We start from the raw sequence: 26,431 nt of genomic DNA, 5'->3' as shown, positions 1-26,431 counted from the left end.
CCCTAACATACCCCACCCCCTCCCAAAAAAGAGCAGTCACCCTCATAGCCATCTTTCCCCACTAATAAGCAGTGGGTTTTCAGAGGCAAACCACCGGAGGCTATGTTGAGATGTAAAGTGGAAGAGTTGGCAGGCAGGCAGCCCCCTTCTGGGCAGGTGTGGAGCTGGTGGAAGTCACTTGACTGAGGGGGTCGGTCTGCAGGGAGAGTCCCCCGCTCCACCTCCCCAGGCTCCTCTGTCATTCAGTCTAAGGGCCAGAAGGGCTGCTGAAACTGGAGGGTGAAGGGCCTGAGCACCTGCAGGGAAAATCTCCCCAGCAGCCAGAGGAAGGCTGCGTGCTGCCGGGTGGCCTAGTCAGCAGAGCGTGTGCATCTGCAAAGTTGGAAGGAGAGAGAAGAGGGTGGCAAAACATCAATGGAATCGTTTAAGAGCACTTGGAAAGCAGTCAGATTCCTGAGCATCAGAGATGGGCAGAAAAGGGGGAGGGCCTAGGGCCTCTCTTTTAGAGAACTGGGGTTAGAGAGATAGTGGGAGACAAGGTTTTTAAAAAAATAAGTGTTCATTCAAGAGGGAGTGTGTGGACGTGTATGGTATTCTTGGTGTTCATTTGGAAAAGGATGTGTATTATGAATACGTGAGTATGAGAAACTACCTCCCCCGCTCCCACCCCACCAGACGGAGCACCGCTTCCATTTGAGCACTTGCAAATACTTTTCTCTTCCATTAGTTTTAATAATTAAAGCTCCTCCTGGATTCAATTAACTCTTAAATAATTTAAATCAGTTTTCTATACATATCTATTGATTGATGGCAACACATAAACTTAAGTTCAACCCTTTCATACTCCTGCTCAGGTAAGTTTATTTTTTCTTCTCTGTGAGAACTCACCTTTTACAAGTGTGGTTAGTTTCTAAGAGGAGGTTGGCTGTAACTAACAATATGCCTTCAGACTCATGGATAGACAAGAAACTTAGAAGTAGGAGCCAGCAGAGCAGCAGCCGTCTTTAGTCAGGAACTGCATCCCTCCATCCATGAGAGAGGAGTGAGCAGGAGAGGAGAGAAAGCGGGAGTTCCCGGTGTGGCCAAAAGACCCTAACAGGTCCTTGTTGGCAGGTATGTAGTTGAACCATAGAAATGCACCTAAATCTTGGACGCAGTGGTTAAAATGGGCTGCTGCTATACAGAAATCAGAGGTGGCTGGCTTGTGTTTTCCTCTTTTCCCAAATCAGATATTCACTTAGGTGGAATCGACTGTATCTTTTTACACAACATATAGAAAAAAAAAGATACGTGAAACAGTGAGGTGTGTAGATGTATCACCAACATATAATGACTACCAACAATACAACACGCAGAGAGAGAAACAAGTATTAGGAAAATGGTTTAATATTGGAGACAGAAGCAAAAAACTGCATCACACAATAACATACGTTACAAAAATAAGTCTGACTGTTTCAACTACACGGTTATGTTCACAATGAGGACAGAAGAATCAGAAAAAACTTTGCTCTAAACAGCAAAAAAGCAAACCCCTAAAGTTTTAACTAATACATTTATCCACTTGAAGTGACTGAGTACTTCTAAATCTAATTACCTTATTGTGTAACTGCACAATACAGAATAAAAAGTGAAACTTACCGCTGTATTTTAAGACAAAATTCTAGTGCTAGATATAAGCAAAGGGAAAAAAGAAATCAAGCCAAAGTTTTTAATTCTTAAAAGAAAAGCAACTTTCTTTCTGTCAACCAGAAATCAAACTTGAAATCAGTCATTGTCATGGGGCCCACTAGAGTAAGCCACGAAAATTTCCATTTTTTTTTAATCTCCAGTATAAAAAGTTCCACTGGTACAAAATGCGTTAAGTACAATCAGTTGTAGAAATAGGAAAGCCTGCATTTTTTTTTTTTGGCTCAAATTCCATCAAACAACAAAATCCAAATGCATCAATAAAACAAACAATACTCAAATGGTCTTACAGTTTCCACTAGGTTGCATTAACTTTGGCTTTTCTCAGACAATATTTAAAAACTATTTTGTAATTCTAAACAAAATGGTATTATTAATCTACAAACAACAATTCTCACAGCACAAAAAAACACGAATACATTTTTTTTGTATGACATTATTCAAAAAGGTAATGAAACTACAGGTTTTTTTAAAATTTTATTTCTTGTTAATTAGCACTTAAGATAATAAAAACAAACAGTAAAATGAGTCCAGAGTAGCACAAGCCAAAGAACTATAACCCCTATGGTGAAAGAAAGATGAACTTGTTACGCCTTTGAGGACTGCCATTATATCGCAATTCTCTAATTTAGTTTAAAAATGACTATTTTCTACACTTGGTTTTTTTTAGAAAAGCAGTTTCCCTGTGTGTTTTTTCTTCTGGCACAGGCCCATTGCACCCTCGCAGCCTTTTCCTTTTGATATTAAAAGTTAAAGTGAATAAAAGGACAACTCGTCTCTGAGAAGGGTTAAACAATGAAACGTGAAAAAAAAAAAAAAAAAAAGGACTCCCCCATCCCCCACCGCCCACTGCACGGTCTTGGTTGCCTGCAAAATAAAACACTCAAAGTGCCCACCCCGAGCCTCTTGTCACCTGCACCCAGTTCCTCGGGGAAAGATGCCGGTGGCTGAAAGGAAAAGCGGACAGGAGGAGGGTGGTTTGCTTAAGTTTAGAAATCAGAAAAAACTGTTCTTGATGTATAATTGAGATTCTGAATGAAAGTCTGAGAAATCCAAATGGTGTTCTTATGTACCTACACACCACCAAAAATACGTATATGAGAGACGTGTGCGAGAACTTTTGTTATTAAGTGAATTGCTGCAGGAAGTACAAAATAGCCCTCAAAGGATGAAGGAAGGCCCCAGCAGTAGTAAACACATGTGAGGATAATACAAATCATTTCATTGTTAAGTGCATGTGCTATAAGAAGGAAACTTCTTTTTTCTTTTTTTTGCATCCTTTAGAGGCTAGTCCTTTCCATCCCAGGGCTATCACATCCACACACATTAAACCAGACAGTGGTGAGCGGGAAGAGGAGGGAGGCAGGGAAGCCAGCAGTTTCTGAGCTCCGTTAGAGACAGACAGGCTTCCAGGGCGGCAGGAGTTGTGTTGGGGCTGTAAGGATGACACAGGTTTGTCCAGACAGCAAGAGATCTGTTCACATGAAGTCAAAGTAACATGGCACTTTAAAAAGTGGCAGCAGGAACTGGTATTTGGTCAGTAACTGATGAAGAACTGAGTTTTACTTGTATGGTCAGTCCCTTTTAATGTGTTCAATTAAAAAAAAAGAAAGGGAAAGGACTATGAGCTTCTAACTCCAGACACCTTGCTTATTCAGAGGTATCTGCTGGGATCCTAAAATCCCCAGCACAATGGCTGATTAGAAACATTAATTAGGAGTATTTAAGAAATAAAAGCAAAAATCCCTCAAAAGGCTACCCTACTATAAAGTCGTTTAACTGGAAGGTATATGAAAATAGTCTAAATTGGAACATACCACTAAACCTCATCTCAAAAACATATAGAATATAAGTGCTGAATCTACCATTCCCCTTAGAAGGTTTAGCCAATTAACTGTTCTTAATTAAAACTGAAGATGGAATTCCAGCAGCATATTAAGAATTCTTGAAAAAACGAATCTAAAAAAAGAAAAAAATAGGGGAAAAAATTTGAAGAGGCTGAAGTTACATTTTTTTTCATTTCGATATACCTTATGTTTTGTTTTTATTTTCCTCTTTTGGGTCTCAACCAAAGGATAAAAAAGTAGTAAAGACAAAACAACAACTCAGAGTGAGGATATGTGCATGTGCAGAAATAAAATTCAAATTAGAAACACCCCAAAACAAGCTAAAATGATGACAGTATAAAAAGTTATCAACGTTCCAGATAGCTCTGGGTAGAAAGGGTTAAAAGTTCAAAACTTTCTCACCTTAGAGGTTTCCATATATTATGAAGAAAATACATTGTGAGGTTGCCATCACAGCATTGATGTGCAGAGAGAGTGGTTAAAAAAGTGAGACATGGGCACTTATACAATGTCTTACAAAAAACATCATAGAGAAATAACAAACAATAACAATTTCAGGCAACAAGACCACAGGATAGCAAGTTAACAAACTTTTTAACCTCTTTTTTTTGTTTTTTGTTTTTTAAATATTAGGGATTTATACAAAACACATAATAAAATACCCATGGTATCAAATTACTTCTCACAAGAAACACACTGAAGCTCTAGGAAGGAAGTACCTTTGGAATTTGGCACTATATATTTTCACTTTTTTTCTTTAAAAGAAAAAAAAATCACATTTTGCTGAACACAAACACATCTAAATAGTCCACGATAAAAAAAGAAAGACATCAATGCTTTACAAGCCAACACAAAACTTATTCTGGAATAGGTTTTTTTGTTTTTTTCCCCTCACATGAAAAATTTTTTTAAGCAAACTTTTTTTTGAAATTCTTTTTTGTTCTAAGTAAACCAATCCTAAACTTGTCTTATCAACAAAGAACATTAAGACCATAAGACTCATGATGAAACCACAACTTAATTCACAGAAGCACCAACATAACACAGTTTACAGTAACCTTTCTCCTGTACATTGAAACAGTATAAAATATAGGTAATTTCATGTGCATTAAACCATGGATTGTCTAACTGTGAGTCAGTTCAGCAAAAGGTGACACAAATAGGTAGCATTTGCCCCAAAACAGGGTAAATATTTTTCTTATACTAATCTACAAAAAGTGGTTCTATATATATATCTTAATGAGAAAGTGAGCCACCTAAAATGGCCTTATCAAAAAACTTTACACTGCCTGAAAAATGTAAAAACTATTACAGACCTCTAGAGACTTAAAATCAGACAGTTTTTTTCTCAAACTGTTTTTGGAAGTAGTCTGTTAGAAACCAACATTCTGTGTCCCTGGACACATATTGCTATTGTTACCAGTGACCGGGAAGAATGCCAATCCCTGTATAATACTTTCAAGTCTGTTTTATGAAAAGAAAAAAAAAATAAGAAACGTTTTTGCCACAGGTTTTTTTTTTCTATAATTTGTCTAAGAATAAATTTCAGTCTTGCATGAATGCAGCAATGTTTTTCACATTGACTTCCCAGAATTCATAGCTAGATGAGGTCACATGCAAATTTCAAAGGTCAAACTAGATCAAAGGTCAGTAGGAGAACCAAATATGATGTGAGGTCAGAAAGACATCAGAAACAATGACGGGACGATGAAACTTTTTTTTTTTGAGACGCCACAGGGACATGCTAGGCAAACGGTGAGCTAACGGGCATGAAGATGTCTAGGGAGAAAACAAGGGAGAGTAAAAGGTTACACAGAGTCTACGAGCAGCAACACAATCACTGTTAAGGGCGCAGATCTTAGGTGGTCAGGGAGCCTAGGAGCGGCCGCATCTCTGCGTGTCTTACAATCGCTATCCACAGCACAATGGGCCCCAAGAGAATCCATCCAGAGAGAGGAAAGGGATGGATTCGGGGCTTTTGGGGTGGCGGCTGGCAAGGGACAGGGGAGAGGATCCAGTTTCAACGAATGTAACATATGGGGGAAGCCAGACGACTGAACTGTAAACTAGGTGATGGAAGTTACGAACAGAACCATCAGACATACAAACAACGAGGATAAAGCATGAACTTTAGGCCTAGGGTTCAACGGTGAGAAAAGCCCATTCCTAGAAGGATTCCTCTAGAGACTACTTCAGAAGGATCTAGCTAGCATAGAGAACTGCTCTTTAGGTACCCAATAAGTTAACAATAGGCAATAAATAACTTCCATTATTTCTGAGGCAGTAAAAATTTTGTACAAAAATAGAAATGCTTTTTTTACAAATAAAATTTACAGGCCTGTGGCTTTCTTTTTTATTTATGTATTATTTATGTATTTATTTACTTATTAAATTTATCTTTCAAGAAACATCAAGTATTTTCACTCATTTTTATTTTATTTTTAAACCCTGTAGCTTTAAGAAACAGATCTCTAAATCTTTTTTTTACATTAATCCTTTCTAAAAACTAAAATAAAACAGTAACAAAATAGACAACCAGTGTAATAATCTGACCAATAAATGTTATGTTTTTTTTGAACCCTAAAATAAAATTCTACTTATTAAAACAAACCAAATGTAGTGGAAAGACATTTTGTATTGTTTTAAGTGCTTCTCCTGGCTTCTCTCTTGTGCTAGGCCACCGCCTTAAGCTCTAAACAGCTGGTACCCTCCTAGGGGATGGGCGCCCACAGGAGGGGTGGATTTTCCAGGCAGTGCTCTCAGGGCACCAGGGGTCTCAGAGTTAGAATTGCACGTTAGCCTTTGTTTGCCTTTTAAGTTCTCAAGATGTCATTTATTTGTGATGTGTGTTTTTCTTTAAAAAAGCAATAATGAAAACAACAAACTGAAATGAAAAAAGGTAAAAGGAGAGTCAAATTGCAAAACAAAGGAGAATACAGTGGCACAACTGGAGGAGTTGACTCGCTAGAAACAAGGTAGCCCAAGTTTTAATTATGGCGAACTGGGTGGGGGAGGGGGAAATGGAGGCCTTATTGTAAAAATAACTGTCTCTCTTGGTAAAAGTTGGCAATGTGGTCCTCCGTGCCTTTCCTGTTGAGAACAGGCTGGCATGTGGGACTTACCCTAAGAAAGCTAAAATAAGAGCAGGGAGCCTCGGGGGTTAGGATCAGTAGGGTTTGCTGTCGTTTTTGGAGCGCTTCAGCTGGACCTTCAAGCGTTTCATGCCAATCTGAAAGCCATTCATAGCCTGGATAGCAGCTTGCGCAGAGACTGGATTGTCGTAGCTAACAAAACCTGGAAAACACAAGGGGAAGGAGCGTGGGAATCAAGATGGGAGAGGCAGCAGAGTGGACGGGGGGCTGGGCGTCATGGGAGGGCTGGGTGTGCAGTTGCGAAGAGTAGCAACGTGTGCCCATCCTGCAGGTTCAGTTCATTGCCTGTTTTAGGGACAACAGTGGACATGTCCACTGAGAAGCAGTGACAAAGCTGGTTGGACTGGTGATTTGGTATTATCAGAACAGCACCCCTCGCAAAATGCTAAAATCTCAAACTCTGTTGTTTCAGTGAATTTTAGTATGTTTACTGATTTCAGTCAAATCCATTTGTATTCAAGAATCCCTCTGAAAGAACTGCCGGTATGCAAGTATGTGCTGCTCATATTAGTATATTAATGGTCTAAATATGAGCTCATATCAGTGGCCTAAATATGACAGGGCTCGAGGGGCCACCAGAGGCTCACCTGTCCCAACAATGTGAGGTTGAAAGGGAGGCAAATTAAGGAGAGGTTGGATACCAAGATCTGCTGCCCAGCACCCACCCTGCCTCTCATTTCAGTTCTCCATCTGTAGTCACAGAGCGCACACCTGTTCGGCTGTAGGACGGAGTCAGTGAATTAACTCTAGAATCATTTATACTTGATTTTTTTTTTTTAACAGTTTGGAGTTATTACCGAGAGGAACCTAGGGATCCAGGAGAAACGCAGTGCCCTTCTCCTCGTATCAAATTCTATCTTCAAATCTCCACTGAATTGAACAGAATGGAAACTGCTACCTTGGGTTCTTTAGAGTTTTGGGGGATAGTCTGAACAGCTCAGGGCTTCACAGCTATCAGAACAGACTTCCCACTATTTTTCTCTGTACCAACACTCACCACTGAGTGGAGGTGATGGGAGGTCTGCTTTTTTAAAAGAACCAGTGGTGCTCTGTGAAGACACAGAAACAGAATTCTGGTCAGTGTGATCTGACTTTGGGGGCTGGGGGAGGCACCCACAAAGCTTTCTTTCAGTTAATGCCGATGCAGGAGTGCTGAGCTTGTGCTGCCCCTCTTTACTTCGGATGTTGAAAGGAAGCTATTTTACTGCTTGAATATTAGTCCTGAACACCGGCTGTTTAGAAGGTTCTATACTAAGCTTCTCCATCTATCTACTACTAAAACGTACAGCCAAAGTTCCTTTACAAACTAGAGGAGGAAGAAGAGATTGCAAATATACATGTACTTCTGCAGAGTTCCAGCTGATAAAAATGAGCATGTGGTCTAAGGCAGAAGAGCTTCTCATAGGCAGGTGTATTGTAAAATATTGTAAAATGGTGGGGTTTAAAGTTTTATGAAATCTGATTCTCAATAAATATGATCTTGAGTCCAAGATTTTTCTCCTTTCCTTCCAGGTCTTTATCCAGAAGTAGCAAGATGATTAAAGAATGGAATTGGGTCAAGGATGAAGTAGATAATGAAATCTAGACGAGGTTAGAATGAAAGAATGGGACACCACATTGCAACTAGTCATCTAGGACCCCAAGAAATTGGGTAGCTGAGAAATCAGGTATGGGTGCAACAGCTTCTAATAAAATTGAAAACACAGTGCATAATGCTAAATACAATTGTGAACTGATACCTCTTTTTAAGGCAGTAAATACTTTATCAAAATCAAGGCACAATCCCTTTCCAACCTCCAAATAAGCCCAGGACATTGTGTAGCAATGAATAATCTGAAAGTCTGGCTCAAAACCTCGTACAGGGAAGCTCCCCACAGTAAGCTCACACTGCAACACGCACACCCTGTTAAACAGCTTCCTTTCCATTTCACTCTCTCGGGAACCATTGCGAAGGGGTGTACTTGCCACAGCAGCCTCACAATGGGCTCATGCTGACAGCTTTTCCACTGGAGTGAAAACAGTGACTTTAAATGGTTGACCTACTAATTCTCCTAACAACAGAGGCGTCAGACCTTCCTGGGTGATGGCACAGAAGTGAGAAAGTCGTTATGATAATGGAATTTTAGAAGCCAAAGCATTCTCTTCTGACTGGTTGCCCATTCTCAGTCAGCCAGATACTAAGTTTGGATTTCTGGTTGTTTGGGAACCACCCCTATCTTTGTACATACAATTCTTGTTTGTATTTCCTCTGGCCCATATCTACTTTGCTTATATTCTGTTTTGTGTTACTATTACTACCTACTACCCACATGAATTATTAAACTGGAGGAGTGATTGAAGTGAATGTCCTATCTCCACCTGGGTGGGAACGTGCCAAGAAAGTCATTTACCCTCTGAACATTCTACTTTGGGAACCAAAAGGGTTTGAAAAATGAAACAAGAAATTGACTTAATGATTGTTGTCCTCCTGCTATCAAACAGTAGTGCACGCAATGAGCATACCTTTTTCTCTCAGGTAGCAAAGCTCACCCTGGCAGTGCAGAGTCCCGACTGCTTGAGGAAGGAGGGCAGGACAGCTCTGCCACAGAGGAGCTGGATTTTCCACTGTCCTGAGAATACCTGCATCTTCTGAGCTCTCCGTCCACTCAGGCAGGTCCTAGCTTCCCGCTTTCTGGCTCCTGAACCCCAGTGTAGTGCAGTGTTTGCTGAGACCGTGAGGTGCATCCACCACCCGCCCCTGTGCTCGTGTGAGCCTGGCCACACCATGGCTGAGAAGGTGACTGCATTTGTGACTATGTGTATGTAGAGCAAGGAGCTGAACAACAAGCCACTGACGCACTGTGCTGTCCACTTTCATAGTGTCTGAGTCATGTGGAACCTGGAAGGGTATGGAATTCCTGGCAAAGTGCCTGCAGTGCCACCCTATATCAGGACAGCCAAAACCCCACTTCAGTCTGTTACCTACATTTCCCATCTGGTAAAGTTTGTGGTTCAAACTATAGGGCTTAAGTAAACTGCTGCTGCCCTACAATGGAAGATTATTAGATATATGTAGTCAGACACTTTAATAGTACAGTATACAACATTATGTAATATATGGGCACCTAGTTTAGTTTCCCAGATCCTTCTTCCTATTTGGATCAAATGTCTTTGCCCAGTCTGCTTACATGGATCCAGAAGAGCGGGAAACACCCCCACACAGGGAAGGCCCTATCCTGATTTCTAAAATATTTGCCATTTACATTTTCCTTCCCACGTCTCATCACTTGGGAATGTACTGTAATAGTCTAGCTTGGTTTCTTTGCATACCAAAGCACTTGCTCAGATTGGTCTGTTTGTCAATGAAGACTTTAGCAGAGATAACATTTCCAAAAGGCATGAACATCTGCAGAATGTCCTGGTCTCCAAACTCCTGTGGAAGGTGGTAAATAAAGAGGTTTGCACCCTCTGGACCTAAAGAGGAGAAAAAAAATCAAGAGTAAGGTATTCTTAGCTTCTTAGTTCCCAAAATCTCGTCTTAGGAATGCTTTAACACAGATAGGGTAAGCATCTGGCTTTCTCTCCCACTCAAAGAGAATGAAATATAGGTGGGTAAGTATCAAGTGCTCCTATGTCTTTTATGTCAGGAATCATCCTTCAGATTTTCCCGATTTTCAGTGGATTGCCAGTGGTAAGAATGGCTTCCTTTTCACTGATCATCTTCTGTGGGTCATATCTGCTTAAGCACAAGAGCCCGTTTCAATCTCCTCTTCATGGGGGTGAAGGTACAGTCATGGAATAAAATAGGGGAGGAATTGCAGGCGTGGGTTTTTCCTGAGTGGCTGTGTTTTTTTTTTTTTTGTAGAATGTATATACTACCTCTTGGAGGAGAGAATGTTCTGTGTATTCTAAGCAAATTGCAGCAGTTTGGAGTAATGGGTATAGCAGTAATGCTGCTTGGATTTCTCAATTATCCATCCAGTTTTGATTTGCCAAATCTCTTAATATGCAGTCTAATAATCATTTTTATTAGAAATGACTGGCAATGAATCAAGGTAGAGAAAAATAGGTAGTCAGAGTTTCAGAACTGTGATAGGAATTATGGCACTGGGAACTGGCCTTGGAAATGAATGCATGAGGTTCAGAGGCTAGTCAAAGACTAAGCTAAGCCAGGCTCTCCACTTTAAACCATCACTTTTCAGAAATACAAGAAACAAGGGCAAAAATAGGGAAGATCTTCCTAGCTGTACTGGTTGGAGAGGTAAGCTCTCTTACATTCTTCTCCATGTCATTCTCCTACCTCTCTAGCCACCCTCATGAGAATTGTCTGAAGGTTGAAAATAGAAAGAAGGAGGGGATCCAAATGACCTGATGGAGGGTAGCGATATGCTAATATGTTAACAGGCACAAACGCTTTCCAGGTCAAAGGGTGCTGGAGTGGGCCCAGGCCTAAATGCCTCTAGGATGTTCTATGTTCTGGGCATGTTGTGTGGGTGAGGAGAGAGTTCACAAAACTGGTGAAGTCACCTCTGCAGCTGGTTCATGGCACCTTAACTGGCATTCACAGAGGAGGGACTGGGACTGCCTGCCCTGGGGGTAGGGGTAGGTATCCCATACCTACACATGTGCAGGTTGAAGAAAAGTAAAACTGGGGTAAAAAAGAACTTTGTAGAAATGAGATAAAACACCTTTGCAAAGAAAAGTCAAATCAGATTTCTTCTCACAAAATAAAAGTCTTCCTGAGGCAAATTTCTAAAGTCACAAAGATAGGAAGCATTTTTCCTTATTTAAGTGCCAACACGACCACTTTAGCTTTCTACACCCCTCACAGTTTCCATGGACATACATGCATATTCCAGTGCAAGGGAGGCAGTGTGTATTTAAAGGGACATAATCACAGGGCTTACATTGCCCAATGTTTCCTGGTTTAAAAAAAAAAACTTGAAAAACCCAAACTTAATATGAGTAGATGCAAAACCAACACATTGGAAATGGATGTTGTGAGTTGCTACTGTGCCATGCACACCTTTTGCAGTATGTATATCAGGCAAATCTGGTACTACCCAGATTTATTCTTCCTTCTAAAGATATGGGACTCAATTTGAATTGTGAAGTCATTTCACCTCCTGAAGCCTGGGGAGAAAATGCAGTTTTAATGCACTATTACTTGTTATGCCTGGATGACCCTGGCATTCTAGAATGCTGTACATTCTCAGTGTATCTGTGTCAGATAAGGGGACACAGAAAATATGAAGAAGAATTAAAATTAAGTTAGTTTTAAACTAATACTAAGATGGTTTAACTATTTGGAGAACATGCTGACTGGTCCAGAAGGTGATCAGAAGACAGGTATGAGAAGGTGGGAGATATTAAAGAACTGAGAAAACCAAAAACCACCACCACCAAAAATAATCTAACATTAAACCATGCTACTGGTAGCCCACACACCTAGAGATAAATAATGTGGAGGTGCTACTAGTTATCTCAAACTCTTTCACATGAATCCCAGAGGGTTAATCACTTGAGAGCAATCCCTAGAGCTCAAGGCCTGGAGATGTAGGGCAGTGGGCTGGGCTGAAAAATACTGTTCAGGGCCCAGACTTAATTCCTGAACCACTACGTTTGAGTCTGCTGGTGACTTTCCTCAGAGACACAGGTTACACGGTGTGCTCTATGGCCCTGCAGCAGGTGGCGGAGAAGCAAACACCATTCCCTGAAACACGTGCAGGAACTGGCTTATAGGTCCCTTGTGAGGATGTCATGATCTTACAAGACCCCTCCTGTTGCCATTATTGGTCACCATGGTAGTCAGACCCCAGACAAAGGGACCTCAGTACAGGGAAGTCCTGACATTTATGACAGAGGGTTTCCACATGTCTGGGGAACACAGTCATCTGAACAGTTTCACATGTTTTAAAAATCTACATTAACAGCCACAGCTGAGAGTAAAGGGAAAGCTGGAATAATGAAAAATAAAAATGAGACATACGAAAATCTAACTTAATGATTTCTGTTATTTACATGAGTATTTTTAAAGTTGTGTTCCCTTTAAAGTTCACAACTTTACACATTCAAACTTTAAAACTACTGTATTTCTTGTAAAACACTATCTTTAAAGTCGAAGTATTCTGACCGAAACAATGTGGAACTACGCAGTGATGGGAAGGAAATGAAAAGAAACTCCCAGCAGTACTTCCCTATTCTAGCTGCTTTTCCCGCGCTCCAAAGGAGTAGAAAGAGAACACCATGCTGCAGATTGTGCCTTACAGCAACTTCAATTGAGGAGGAAGAAAACAAAAGGAAGTAAGAAAAAGTCCCTTTTTGGACTAGCTCATGAACTATTTTGTAATCAGCTTTAATTTATTCTTACCATTAACTTTCTGACACTTACTTCGCCTTATTGGCAGAGAAGCAGGGCAGTCAGTCACCTATTTGCTTCCCCAGAAGTCCCCCTATTAGACAAAGACCAAGTCAACTCTAGTGGTAGATTTCATCATTAATCTTGAAATTGTTGCCTACTAAGAGGCAAGCCGCACAATCACAGGGTATGTGGACTCCATGAAACCCGGGCCAGGCCAGAGAGCACTGCACCCACAGAAGCTCTATCAAGTCCATCCCTTCACTAACAAGCGGTTCTCTGTAAGGGAAGAAGTCATAGATGCTCCGTGCTGATGTGGCAAGAGGCAGGTAGGGGGGGCTGGCAATTTTTTGATGGCAGCAACTACTAGTTATAAGAGTGCAGAGGGTGAGAAATCCATCTTAAGAGGTAGATGAAAAATTTAAAGATAAATTTTAGACTGACTAGGAAAGAAGATTGAAACAAATGGTTTAAGCTGATCAGGTTTCTTAAATAACACAACGTGCAAAGCAGAACCAAAATAATCACTGTCTCTTATGAAGCTGGCTCACTCCAGTTTCTCTGCAACCTGTGTTGAAGGTGAACGTTGCCCTTGGGCTGGCCGCAGCGGGCTGCCCTGGGCCGGGACAGGCCTACCTTCCTTCTGGCTGCCCGCGGCGCTCTGCTGCTGCAGCAGGCTCTGGCTGTACAGCGTGGGCAGTGCCGCGGCCGCGTACTGTTGAATCCCTGAGTAGGCCTGGGTGAGGGCGTCCATGGTGCCCGCCGTGCCATTCGTCAAGCCTGTGGCGCCAAGTCCTCCATTCAGAGCCGCCATACCTGAGAGCATTTGAGCAACTTTACAAAAAACCCAACAATAGAGAAGAGAAATAGCACTTTTCATTAGTGCTTTCCAAAGGAAGTTAGAGAATCATTTGACACAAGTACAACAAATGCATGCAGCTAACACACCAATTAAACTGACATGAAATGAAAAACAAGACTATGAAGTAGTACATCATAATGGTGCACGTACAAACAACAGCCAGAAACCCCTGAGCAACGATAACCCTCACTCCCTAGGCCAGTGATCAAAATTCCCTGAGACATACAGGTAGACAGTACATCTTAATTCCATGCAATATGCTACTGGCAAGGACTGTTATCTTTTTGAAATAAAAGCTTTCTGCTTAGAGCTTAGAAGCATGTAAAAAAAAAATATTAGTGGCAGAGGCCTGTAACATCTGTATACTTAAACCCATTTTCTGGGCTCTCTGAGGAGCCATCGGATGGCTGAAGGGACTGAGGAGAAAGGATAAAACACAACTTTTCTCTCTTACTTTGTCTGATAAGGAGATGGCAGAGAAGGCCAGCCGTATACTCAGTAACCCAGGGGATCAGCCGCCCCATTTCCCACGAACTGGCCTTCTTGCACAGCTGAAGGATGAGTCAGGGACTAGGACCTCAGGACTAGCCTAGCTGATGAGGGTTTGAGGTGCGGGAGGAAATGCGGGCCTTTCCCCTAATTCCAGAGAACTGGATCTGTTTGTTCAGGATGAAAGGCTAGACGTGGAGAGGGGCCATTCTCAGCGCCAACAGTCAACACACGCGTGAGGAGCGGTCAGTGCTCCGCATATGCTCCGCATATTCTTCAGTCAACTGATGTGACAGACAGTGCGTGTGCGAGCTGGATCTTGGCTATTCGCTGATGTGAACTGGATGCTGGTCAGCACGCTTTTTTGGCCTTTCCCTTGTATCCTGGCTGCTCTTTTGCTCTCATATGGTTGCTGACTATGTCACATTTTCCCTTAGTACTGAGTCAAAACAAGCCATACTTTAAAAGTGTCGGTTTTCATCTGAACTCAGAAAATGGAAGAGGTGACATCATAATTGCTTTTGGTTCCCTTTACGATTAAAACAATTAGCGAAAAAGATGTGTTCTGGGGAAGAACTTACTGAAGACATTAATGAAAATCTTGAAGGAAGTAGGGCTACTGATTAGGTGGGGATATTAAAATAGCAAACATGCTCTAACTGGAAAACATTGGTAAGAAGTCTAAAAGAGGACAGCTAAGACTGGGATGCTTAGGAACTGTGGAGGGGAATCAACACCAGAAGTGCCTCAACCCTCCTACCACTGTCTTGCTTGCTGTGCACAGGAACTAGAGGAGGCGGGCAATGTTCTGCCTATTCCATGCATGCTTCTGTTGTTTTACAGTGTTTTTGATTAGAAGCAGTACACACAAGGTGTGAAATAGACTGTGCCTTAACAGTAGAGGCATCTCAGTGCCTCAGGGCTGGTATTCTTCCTGGGGACTTCGTGTAAAGTTATGGAGTATGGTCTCCCTGGGGCAGGGACAGGCCCGGGAAGCCTGGGGGGCAGGGGACTGCAGCCACAAGCCTCCTGAGAGAGGAAAGACTTCAAGCGGATGTGCACAGATACAAACGGAAGCTGAGCAGGTGTTGGCCAGCAGAAGTCCTGCTGCCTCTGCTTTAAGTTTCTTACCATGAAGGGGTCTATTCTTTCATTATTTTTGGTCATGCCCATAAGTGCTGTTAAATAGCTTGGAAATGGTGTGTGTCCACCTGACTGCACAGTCCCGCATGCCAGCGAGTTGCCGCACCTCACGCCTCTCTACTCCTCCTCTGTCCCTGGGGTTCAGCTGCTGACGGGGGAGGGGGCGGTCACTTCTTTTCCCTTCTTGGTCATATGTCATCGTCACCTCACAGTATTTTGAGAATGCAAGGAAACATCAGTGCTTCTTAGAGAGGTGGAGGAAGCTGTGAAATCACTCGGGGAGAGCCAGGCACATTTGGTAAGTGCTGCTGGCTTCACTTTTGTCAGGCTGTTAATAAGGGCCAGGGATACAGGTGGTCTTGTTGTGGCTCAGCCTTCTGGAAAGTCGTGGTCCTGTGCGGGAAGAGCTTCTGGCTGGAGAGTGACCAGTGCCTTGCCACTCTACTTATAGCCCCAGCGTAAGGTTCTAGGTGCGTGGTGGCCCGCACAGCTTCTGGAGCCCAGCCTCCTGACAGAAGCAGCTCGCCGAAGAATGTCTCAGAATCACCCTGCAGCCAGCAGAGGGGGAGCACTGCATCTCTGTGCCCTGGTGCCTCGTCTGCTAAGGGCCTCGCCCAGATGGCCCCCTGGAGTGTCTTGTCAGCTGTAGCTTCCATCACCTGGCTTCCTGAGTGGGCTAGACACACAGGTGGTGGTCAATTGCTGTGGTCGTCGCTGCCCCTGTCTTCCCTCTGCTATGTGGCCTTTCTCTATTGTCTAGGTCAGGAGAAGTCTCTTCTAGGTCTTCTGCCCCTTTTGCCAATTTTTGTTTTTCTCTTGAAACAGCAGCAGAATGAACTTCCTGCTCCCAGAAGACTGGCTGGCTGTTTCAGGACTGAGTCCTTGTGAGGCTCGCAGCTCTAGCAGGTGGCATTCCTCCATATCACCACACTCTTCCTGCCTGTGCATCACTGCAGTTGGCTGTGTTTTTGGAGTACATCAGGGCAGATGCGCTTTCTGAAGGGTTCTGCTTTCTTCAGCTGGTCCCATGTCTGTGGGGAGACCGTCGTGGTTGGCCTTTTCTCCCTCGGGTGGGGAGGGAGATGGTAGAAGAGGCTCCACATAAAGCAGGTGTTGATGCCAAAAGAGGGACCAGTAAGGGCCTCTCCAGCTGGGGCTTTCCTCCTCCATGGCCTAACCATCCTTTTAAGCACAAAATAAGGGTAAAGATTCTAATAGGTACAAGTACATTTAGAATATTTAAAACCAAAATGATCCTGAAAAGTCTGGGATGTGTGCTTGCCAAAGTCAAGGTAGAATAGGAACGGATTACCTGGTAGAAGTTGAAGAACCATCAAAGGAAGATTTCAACTCTTGTGAGTTATCCCTGTGAGCTATCTAGTGGTAGTCTATATTAAATAATCATATCAAAGATAAAACTTGTCAGTTCATTTGATGGTATCTGGTTACATCTAAAAACTTTGGACAACAAAACAGAGCTTTGAAAAAGTTGAATTAAATGTTTCCCCTTGAAAGAATAGGGCTTTTGTGTGAAAAGGCTGAATGGATTGATCATTTAATCCCATTTAATCTAGATTCCCACGCATGCTATTTGGATGAGGAAGGCTGAAAGAAAATGACAGGTGTGACAAAATGCAAAAAAAGAAGGAAGATCTTTTTTGCAAATGGTTTATCAGTAAGTCCGTTGTCCTTGCCAGAAGCAGAATTTGTGTAACACTGACCCCACACAAGAACTAGTCATGGGCTCCCTGCTACTCAACCAAATCTCTCTTCAGTCCCTCAAGAAAACGATGGGAAAATCCCAGCAAAGTACAACAGAATAGGAGGGAGAGAGACAAAACCACACACACAAGGGGACAAACAAAACACAGCAGTCATGAGCACGTGCTGAGGAGGACAGCCATTCCCACTGGCCTGTTACTTTGCAGACCAAGGACAGGCAGGCGATCAAATCAAAGTCCTTGTTTTAGGGGAACTAGGTCCTGGGGCAGGAGAAGCAGCATGAAGTGATGTGTGCAAACACACATAGCTGCAACCGAGGGGAAGGACAAGTGGGCTGGAGTGTCTGCAGAACCAGGTCAGAAACAGGAGTCAAGGCAATGGGAGCTTCTCCTGGGCTGCTGGAAAGTGGGGAGCTGGAGGCAGTGCTACTGGAAGAAAACATTCTGCTGTCAGATGGAGACCACCTCACATACTATTTGCTAATGAAGAGCCATCATATCTAGAAGGGACCATCTTTTTCTTTTCTTTTTTTTTTTTGGCCTATGGTCAGATAAAACTCCGTCCAAATTTTTGTTTTCCCAGAGCATCTGAATAGGATTTAATAAAATCGGAAAATGTTCTGAACCTCTAAATATAAGATTTATTGCATCAGGATTATAAAATTTAGTCTTCATTTGGATAATTTCTAGATCCTTTTTATACCAAATAAATCAAAAGCATTCTCTTTGAGATTTTCAAGTATAGAATTATTAAGATTCATTGCTTTAAGAAACATAGTCTAATCATCCTTTAAAACTGTTGACTTACTGAATTATGGTTTACAATAAGGCAGTTTGCTGAAAACCCCTTTCTTAAAGCTTAAAATGGTCAGGTGTTGGGTTGCTTGGGCTGCATGGCAAGTAACTGGGTCCCCAAATCAGAATCTCTTTAATTGTCATGGGTGTGCTGGGCTTGGCTACTCCCAGGGACTTGGGGTGGGGTTGGGGACTGAACAAAGGGAGAGGCAAATAAGGCTTCCCCTCCATGGGCTGAGGATCACTTTCAGCCAGTGGAGGAGTTGGGGGCAAGCATGAGCCTAAAATATGACTTATTCTCTGGCCAGGCATATTCTCCCACCTGTGATTAAAACTCCAAAAATGGGTAGGCTGTGTAGGAGAGAACCTACACTTGCTGGTGTGTTCCTAATCTCAGGACTAAGTAATTCTGTAAGCAACTTGCTGCACTCTGTGCTTGGCTGCCCTTGTGGGGCGATGCTGCTTGGGAGATGCACTGCGGTAGCCTGGCCCATGCCTACAGGCTCCTCTCCACTCTGCTTTAGTCCCTTCTAAGCCCTCATTTTTTCTCTTATATAATTGTCATGGGTCTTTGGATTTTAGAGCTGGGGGTCACCTTTAAGGTTATCTGAGCTAAAATTTTCAATCTTCAAATGCAACTCTGAAGCCCAGGGTGGGGACAGTGACTTGCCTAAGATTTTTGCAGATGATTGGCAGCAGATTTGCAACAGGTCCCAGGCATCCTGATTTCTAGTCTATTACTTTTTCTGTTATAATACACTATCTCTCAGAAGAATGGAACAAAACCAGAAACAAACCAGACCAAAATCAAACCCCTTGAAACCTGTAAATATCTGTGAACCACAGAAATGTATGGATGAATACACACCCCACAGATTAGAAAAGACTCTGGGGGTTGTGAGGATTGGCTATTTTTTAAGAGAAAATGAACGTAGGTAGCATTCGCCTATTCTAGCACATGCTCCTCCATCCCATATTTTAATTTTCCCAGTTATATAGCCTTTTCAGATCATCCCTGGCTGACCATTTTCTGTGGAGAATTTGGGGGAAGGCTGTCCGCCAGAGCAGCAAATACTCACTGTTTATAGTACCTGCTAGTGCATTAATATTATTCAATCCAACAGTGGCTCCTGCCAATCCTTGCAGAGTCCCAAGAGAGGTCAAAGAATTCATGGCTGCACCAGCAGTGGAGTTGGGGGTTGAAGCAGCCACTAAAAACAAGGAAGACAGAGGAAGAGGGGAGAGAAAGCACAACATGGGTAAAACCAACTGGCCTGGAAAGTAATTGTCCTCAACATAGCAGGTGGAGCCAGAAGTCGTTCCGTCATCCAAAATCTGGGAGCCCTGTGTATTTAGGTGTGAAAAACATATGGGATTGTATTTGTGTCAGTTTTGACAAGTAGTTTGGTGATTAAAAAAAAATCATCACAGTTTTTTTTTGCCAGTCAGAAAATACTGCTCATTGCTGGTTAGTGGGACCAAATCTGTAAATTGGAGGCCAGTGTCCTGGGCAGACCACTCCTTTGTGAGCCCCATTCTAAGGACCAGGGCCTCAGTCCTCCACCTGCCTTCTCATCCAGGTGAAGGAATTTGTGGCGCAAAAAGGGGAAGGGTCGGGGAGTAACATGGCAAGGATTTATCATTTCAGCTTCAGGCTTAGCATTTTCTCAATGAAGTTTTGAAAAATAGTCATCCATCTCCCTGAGTGTGACAGGATGACTTCAGGCTCCTAGTGGTGGTGGGGATATAGGGGAGAGAAAACCTTCTACCCATTTAAAATCAAAGCTTTATTGGGATATAATTCATGTACTGTAAGATTTATCCTTTTCAAGTATACAGTTTGGTGGTTTTTAGTAATTGAGAGAGTTGTATAAGCAGCAGGACATTTTTATTACCTCCCAAATAAACCTATGCCCATTAGCACTCACTCCCCCATCTTTCAATCCAGCAACCACTGAACATGTGAGTGTGTGTGTGTGTGTGTGTGTGTGTGTGTAGCAGGGAGAGGAGGGAAGGAAGGAACTGATAGCTGTGACAGGCATCTAACACATAGTCCAATTCCATTTTACCTGGTGGTCAGGATACCTGATATTCCTGGAGGGCTTACCATGTGCCCCTCACATGTAGTAGCACACTTAATCACTGATAATCATCCTATGAGGTAAACTTAACAGGTCACACAGCTCTCACTTGTAGAGCCTGGATTTGCATGGATTTCTGGCTCTATCCCTTCCATCTGTAAGACCTCAGGCAATTTACCCACCTTAGCTGAGGCTTAGTATTGATCTGCAAAATGGGGATAATGTGACTCTCCTCTGAGAGTGACATGATAATCAAAATGGTCAAGTGAGGTGACACTGACATCTGCTACATAGCAGTTGATTGGCAAATGCTGTTGACAGTGTCTATCCAAAGGATGAGAATCTGGTTATTCAGTCTTCCAAAAGAGGAATTATACTCTTTTCACATCATTTTTCTGACACTTGACATGAAGATTGAGCTTTTCCCCACCAGCGAGGCCCCTGCATAGGTGATGACTAATTCTGCAACCTTTGGCATCAGCCTGGTGATAGGGACACTCAGTCTGTGTACATACTTCTGAGAGAACGGGGAAGAGAGGGATCAGGCCAGAACATTGAGTTGAGTCAGAAACAGTTGATGAAAAGGTGAAATTCAGCCTAGAGAGGAGCAGACTAAAGGAAGAAACAGTCTGTGGTCTGGACATGTGGAAGATGTATTTTGTAGCTTAGGAGACCAGAATGAGGGTTGTGGGTGAGAGCTATAAGGAGGCAGCTTCGACATCAAGTGGATGGTCTACAGTTAGGAGTCTTCCAGAGGGAGCCGAGCTGTGTGTGACAATATGCAAGCAGGACGCCAGAGAGTCAGGTGTTGGTTGGCCCTGCAGGGGGGCTCTAGACCCCAAGGCTAGGCTTGACAGCCTCGGAGGCCCAAGGAACCAAGTTTTGAAAAGCTCTTTATTGTTTCTACTAGTGCCAAGCACATGCTGGCTGCACCTCTGCCAGGGAGAATGACGACCCCAAGAAGATAGAATCCTACTGATTTCAGGCAGAACCCTGGGAAGGGTTCCCCTGTCACTGCCACAGCATGACTGTGACTGACAACGCCCAGCCTACGGCAGCCTGCAGCCAAAGGGACGTGCGTGAAGGCCAGCTCGTCAGGCTTATGGCGGGACACAGCCTCCGCCTTCTCCTCTGCCAGGAGCAGCAGCTGCCCCGCGGAGCACTCCCGGCCCACATCTTAGGTGGCCAAATCATGAGAAAGTGACCACTTAGAGAAAGGCCAGGTATTTGTGGCATGAACTCCCTCTAGCCCATGGCCCAGGGCTGCTGAGATGCTGTTGGCCGTTTGGTCAGTTCTGTTGGTCCACACTGCCCTTGGAGGCCACAGGAACCATACACACGCTTAACGGAGAAAAGTCATTTAAAGTTTGTGTCTAGGACGTCCTGCATCAGAATCACCTGGAAGTTACCTTAGACATGCTGAACTGAAATCTCTGCCGTGGGGCTCAGGACTCTGCTTTAACATGCCCTCTAGGTGTGTGCACTGCTCACTCAAGTCTGAGAACCACTGGTTGTTGGCACCTGAGTGTAGCAGCCCCAAATTCACTCCAGGCTGGGTATACAATTGAGTTTGGGGCATGAGAACATAAAAGGTTATGGGTGGGAGTTGGGTGGGTGGGGGTAAGGCTTGGTTTGGGATAGGAAATGGGGACAGATGCTGGGAGGCAGGAACCCAGGAATAAAAAGTTTGAGAGTCCTGAGTCAGGTTCTGTCTTCCATAGAAAAATGCGCCCCAGGAGACAGCTTACTGAAGAGCAGGAGTTCTGCATGTCCTATTTCCTAGAACTGTCGAGAGAAGCTGATATGCAGTAGGCATCCAAGAAGTATGTGCTGAGTGAATGAACAGATGACAGCCCCACTGAAGGTGTAGCCACGCATACTGGGCTTCAGATCCCGTGCTGTCAGGACGAGGCCCACCTCAGGGCTGAAGGACTGGGTGAAGGCATCCCGTTCCACCTATGCTGCCACCTCAGAGGTCTCTCATTACGCACTGGAACCTATGATGTGATGGGACTTTGTGCTCATAAGCCAGAGGAGAGTGGGGTTTTAAAAAAAGAGCTTCTTCAAAGCCAGCTGCTGCCTTGGGCATCAGGATAGGAGCAGAGATGCCTTCATTCCTCTGAGGAACAGATGCCCACTCTCGGTTTTCCAAGCTGTGATTCCTGTAGACTTCCTCTGCAGAGGTGGGAGCACATACTTGGCCAAGTTCAAGGGCTGGCCGTGATAACCTCACCCCCGCCTTTCCCTTCATGGGGAATCAAGGTCACACAAGCTCATGCGGGTACTTTCTCAGTCCTAGTAGAGGGCAGGATGATGAACCAGAGTCCCTGCTAGGGGGCGGCTGGCTACTGAATGAAGGGAACTTGGCCATTCCCCATCTTCTCACAGATTCCACATACACCAAAAAAAGGAGAAAGACTGCCAATGAGGGTTTGGTAGTTACTAGTTTTTCAACTCCATTTACCACTTCTCCACCTAAATCATTCTTCCTACATGGACACTGCCATGTTGCCGCCTCCTTGTCTTTGATTGGTGTATTGGCAGGTTATGTCTAGTCTAAGTTTATCCAATAAGAGTGCCTTCTAGGAACTACATGCATCCGTTTCCTCATTTTAACCCTCCTCGCCTCTTTTCCTGGAGATCAAGAGTTTTTTTGTTTAAGTTACAATGAAACAAAGACAGCAAGAATCTGCCTTCACTGCATTCATTAAACACTTTTCATAGAACAGTTAGACGACAAAAGCATGTAACTTTGTGGTTTAGGAAATAAAATAATTGCAGACACAAAGAAAATTGCCAGAATTGACCAAACATATTCAGAACACTGGAACCTGTGGTTGCTGTTCTGCCTCAAACCAGCTCAGAAGTGGTATCCAGACAGTCTGGAAGACTGCAGAGGGGCTAGAATAATTAAGCAGTGACACCTGGCACCATCAAGATTAGCTAATCACACCCATCACACCCCTAGGGCATCAACAGAAGACAGAGTGTCTCTTCTCCCATGGGGGTCTAATCATTCCACAATAACCACACCTCTTATTTTAACTTGTTCCCTAAAATAATTTTTGTCGGGGGGGTGGGGAGAAAAGGTATGACAGGAAGAGGCTGTGTTAGAAAGAAAGTGGTGTTAAAAGGTTCGGAGGTGTTCCAGTCCCCTACTTGGCAACGTGTAACAGGCATGTCTTTAACCCCATCAACACCTGTAGTACTTTCTTCTTTGAATGCAACCACTTTCAACTCACAAGGAGACTAGATGACTACTTGGCTGGGGAGCACTAAGCCAGAGGAGGCCTTGCTGATTCTCCAGAAGATGGGTAAGGGGAACCCTCAGAGTTTAAAGGATGAGATGAAGAAAGTTCCCTGTTTGTCCTCTGAACTGCTTCTGAGGCATGAGTCTATGAGAGGAGACCTTTTGGGAAGTGAGAAAGGGGTGCAGAGGCTGATGTGGGCAGCAGTATACTTGGTGTGCAACTCGTCCGACTGTTTCCTTCCCATTATTTCTCATTTTCCAATGCTTGCTGGAGTTCTCATTAGTTAACACTTCTAAGGAAGAAATCTGCTTCATTAGTTGTCAGTATACCTGGTGCCTTCTTACCTGCCTTATATCTAGTACCTTCCCCATGCCCATGAAGACTGACACTTAAGACTGAAGGTGTAATTTGGGGTCACCAGTTTGAAAAAGTCCACTTAGATAAACTCGGTAGATATGGATCTAACAAGAACGGAGCAAAGGAAAGAGCACTTTGAGCCCGTTCCCCCTCCCTGTAGTATTTTGCCTGTGACGTACCAGGATGAAAGGGCCTGTCTCCCCTAGCTGTCCCGGAGGTTTGTTTTCATAGATAGTCATGGACACAGATTGAAAAAGAAAGAAGGTGGCGACTTCCTTACAAAGCCGAGAGCACTTGTAGGGAGCAAGTACATGGCAGCGGGAGGTCCCTGGAAGCCTGCCTACGGGCCGCTGAGTCCTTGGAAAGGGGGCAGGTTTGCCCTGATGGATCAGATACTTATTTCTAGGAGGCAGATCTTCCTTTGGGTAATAGGACACTGGCTGCCAAGGGTCAAGAGCCCACCCAGCAGAGTCTAGCTTTGGAAAGCTGGGATCTGCAGCTGAGTCCGTGCTCAGCAGGGCACTGCCTTTGTAGGTAGCTGCCCAAGGAGCAGAGATGCTGTATGTGGGGTGCCTGACAGGACCGACTCCCCAGGCTTCAGCTCTTGACTCGAAGTGGTGACAGCTCCCAGGAAATGCAACCCACTCCCAGTCACCGTGCTCTGTGCTGCCCAGGTGCATCATTTTGTCTTTGGTAGTATGATGTGTGGGCTCTACGACCTCAAGTCAGAGCTGAGGTACTGTGGGAAACTCAGCAACAACTTGTTCAGCTGAGACTCAGAGCAGAAAGTAGGAGACAGTCTGCTCCCTGCTTTTATAATCCATTATTTGGGGAAGGGTGAGGAGATACTCCTTTCCCAAAGGCAAGAGGTTCAGAGAAAAAAAAAATCAGTGGATCTCATCTCAATTTTAATCTAGTTTTTTTTGTCCAGAGAACTTAGTATCGTATCCCTCCAAAAAAATTAAAATGTTTCCTACATGATACTTTACTGTTGTCTTAAAGAGAAAAGCAACAGTATGCATTATATATAGAGATTAAGCTTGCTATTTCAATACATAAAACTGAACAATTCTTTTTTAAAACCAAGAAAGCTAAAGATAGATCAGATGACCTGCTCCAAATCAGTCTTCCCACTCTTGGCATCACATTCTAGAAAGAAAATGAAATTATAATTCTTCTATTATATTCTCTAGATTATTAATTTTTTGTGTGTATATCTGGCCATAACTATGTAAGTTCTTGACCAATATGTGATGTAAATGTCTGTCTCAAATTCTTTCCATCTTCATCAAATTCTTTCTGCTCATGTTTTGGGGGGAAGACATCTGTTTCTCAGCACATATGAGGGGTTAAGCTGCGTTGCACGTGTTAGCATGTACACTGATGCTGGGGACCACGGCACAGCAGGGGGTGCTGCCCTTCTCCAGGCGGTAGGTGGCACAGGTCGGCCCTGCATGCAGCAACGGCAACCAGAGGGTCGTGCCCATCCCACCAACCTCTGACTTAAGTGGTCCAATTTTCAACTCTTCTTGGCCTCTTCTCCTTTGCTGTGGCTCCTTCTCTTTTGCTTAGAAATATGTTTTCTTCATCTTAAACTTACTCCTTCTATTGACCCTGCTACTTTTAATCATGAAACTTCATGAGACTGGCAGATTTAAATCCAATATACAATTCTCACCTTTGGCCCTACATCCGCTCTCTGTCTACAGAACTATGAAATCCACCTCAACACTGTAGTTAACTGGCCACTCAGCCACCTCATTTTTGGCTAAATGCAAATGCCTCTCTCCTCTGCTCTCACCTCTATCATCTTCCTGTTTGAAACTCTCTTGCTGGGCTTCCCTGTCACCATGTGACTTTGGCGGCTCCCTCTGCACTGCCTGGTTTGGCCCGTCTGTCCCACAAACAGTCATCAGTTACGGCTGTACACACCATCCCCTTATCTGCTTTGTTTGGTGATTTTAGCTTAATGATCTCACCCATCCCCAAGCTTACATCAGCCACTGGTTTTCAATCCGCTGTTCTAGCTCCATTCTCCCTGATAAAACTGATGGTGAGGTATCCAACTGCTTGTTGGGGATATTTAAATGAAAGTCCTGTTTGCATGTGCTTCAGCTCACCATGAGCAAAATCAGGTCACCTTCCACTATGAGCTTTTCCTCTTGACTCCCCCGCCTCTGTGATGAAAACTTGGTGCCACTGGGCCCCCAAACTAAACACACTTCTGCTTCTTCAGCCGCTTCCCTTTGTCCTTCCTTCCTTCCAGGGCGACCTGAGTCCCAACACTGACATTCATGTATTCTCGGTCTTTAAATGGCTCTTTACTGCCTGCGGGGAAGGTTCTGGCTCCCCAGCCATGGCTTTCAGGGCCCTCTCGGGTTACTGTTTTCCATACAAATCATGCTTGTGAAAAATGAGGTGAATTTCCATTTGCTAAACACTTTTTCTTTATTTTCTCATGTTTGATGCATTTGCACATCTCCCATTCCATTTCTACCTCCCCAAATCCTACCTAGTCTCTAAATTTTGGCTCAATTGTCAGCTCATCTATTAAACATTTCCCCCATTTCCTCAAGATAGAATCTCTCCTGTCACTTGTATCTAGTACCTTATGACTTTCTGCTCTTCAACTAGACCATCTAGGTTGGTGTGTTTTGCTTATGTTTTGCCTGAGGCCACTGCATGGAGTTTATAGCTGTTCATGGGATTA

General features: G+C 43.6%; 1 protein-coding gene across 12 annotated transcripts in view; it reads right to left on the bottom strand.

Annotated features, from left to right (window-relative positions):
- Positions 1 to 1,368: 1,368 nt before the first annotated feature.
- CELF2 (CUGBP Elav-like family member 2) overlaps positions 1,369 to 26,431 on the bottom strand; it is a 722,220-nt gene continuing 697,157 nt past the window's right edge. For 9 of the 12 annotated variants that reach the window (XM_057498181.1, XM_036908144.2, XM_036908142.2 and 6 more), the window contains 4 exons: positions 19,124 to 19,243; positions 13,659 to 13,856; positions 9,995 to 10,138; positions 1,369 to 6,827 (listed from right to left, as the gene is read on the bottom strand). In XM_057498181.1, the coding sequence (XP_057354164.1) occupies positions 6,700 to 6,827; positions 9,995 to 10,138; positions 13,659 to 13,856; positions 19,124 to 19,243 (590 nt within the window). In that variant the 3' untranslated portion in view covers positions 1,369 to 6,699. Of the gene's footprint in view, positions 6,828 to 9,994; positions 10,139 to 13,658; positions 13,857 to 19,111; positions 19,244 to 26,431 lie in introns of all 12 variants that reach the window. The other 3 variants (XM_036908140.2, XM_036908141.2, XM_036908145.2) reach the window with 3 other exon arrangements.

This window comes from Manis pentadactyla, chromosome 3 (assembly GCF_030020395.1).
Source record: "Manis pentadactyla isolate mManPen7 chromosome 3, mManPen7.hap1, whole genome shotgun sequence".
NCBI lineage: Eukaryota > Metazoa > Chordata > Mammalia > Pholidota > Manidae > Manis > Manis pentadactyla.
The sequence above is the reverse complement of the archived record's forward strand: the minus strand, read 5'-3'. Positions and strand labels throughout refer to the sequence as shown.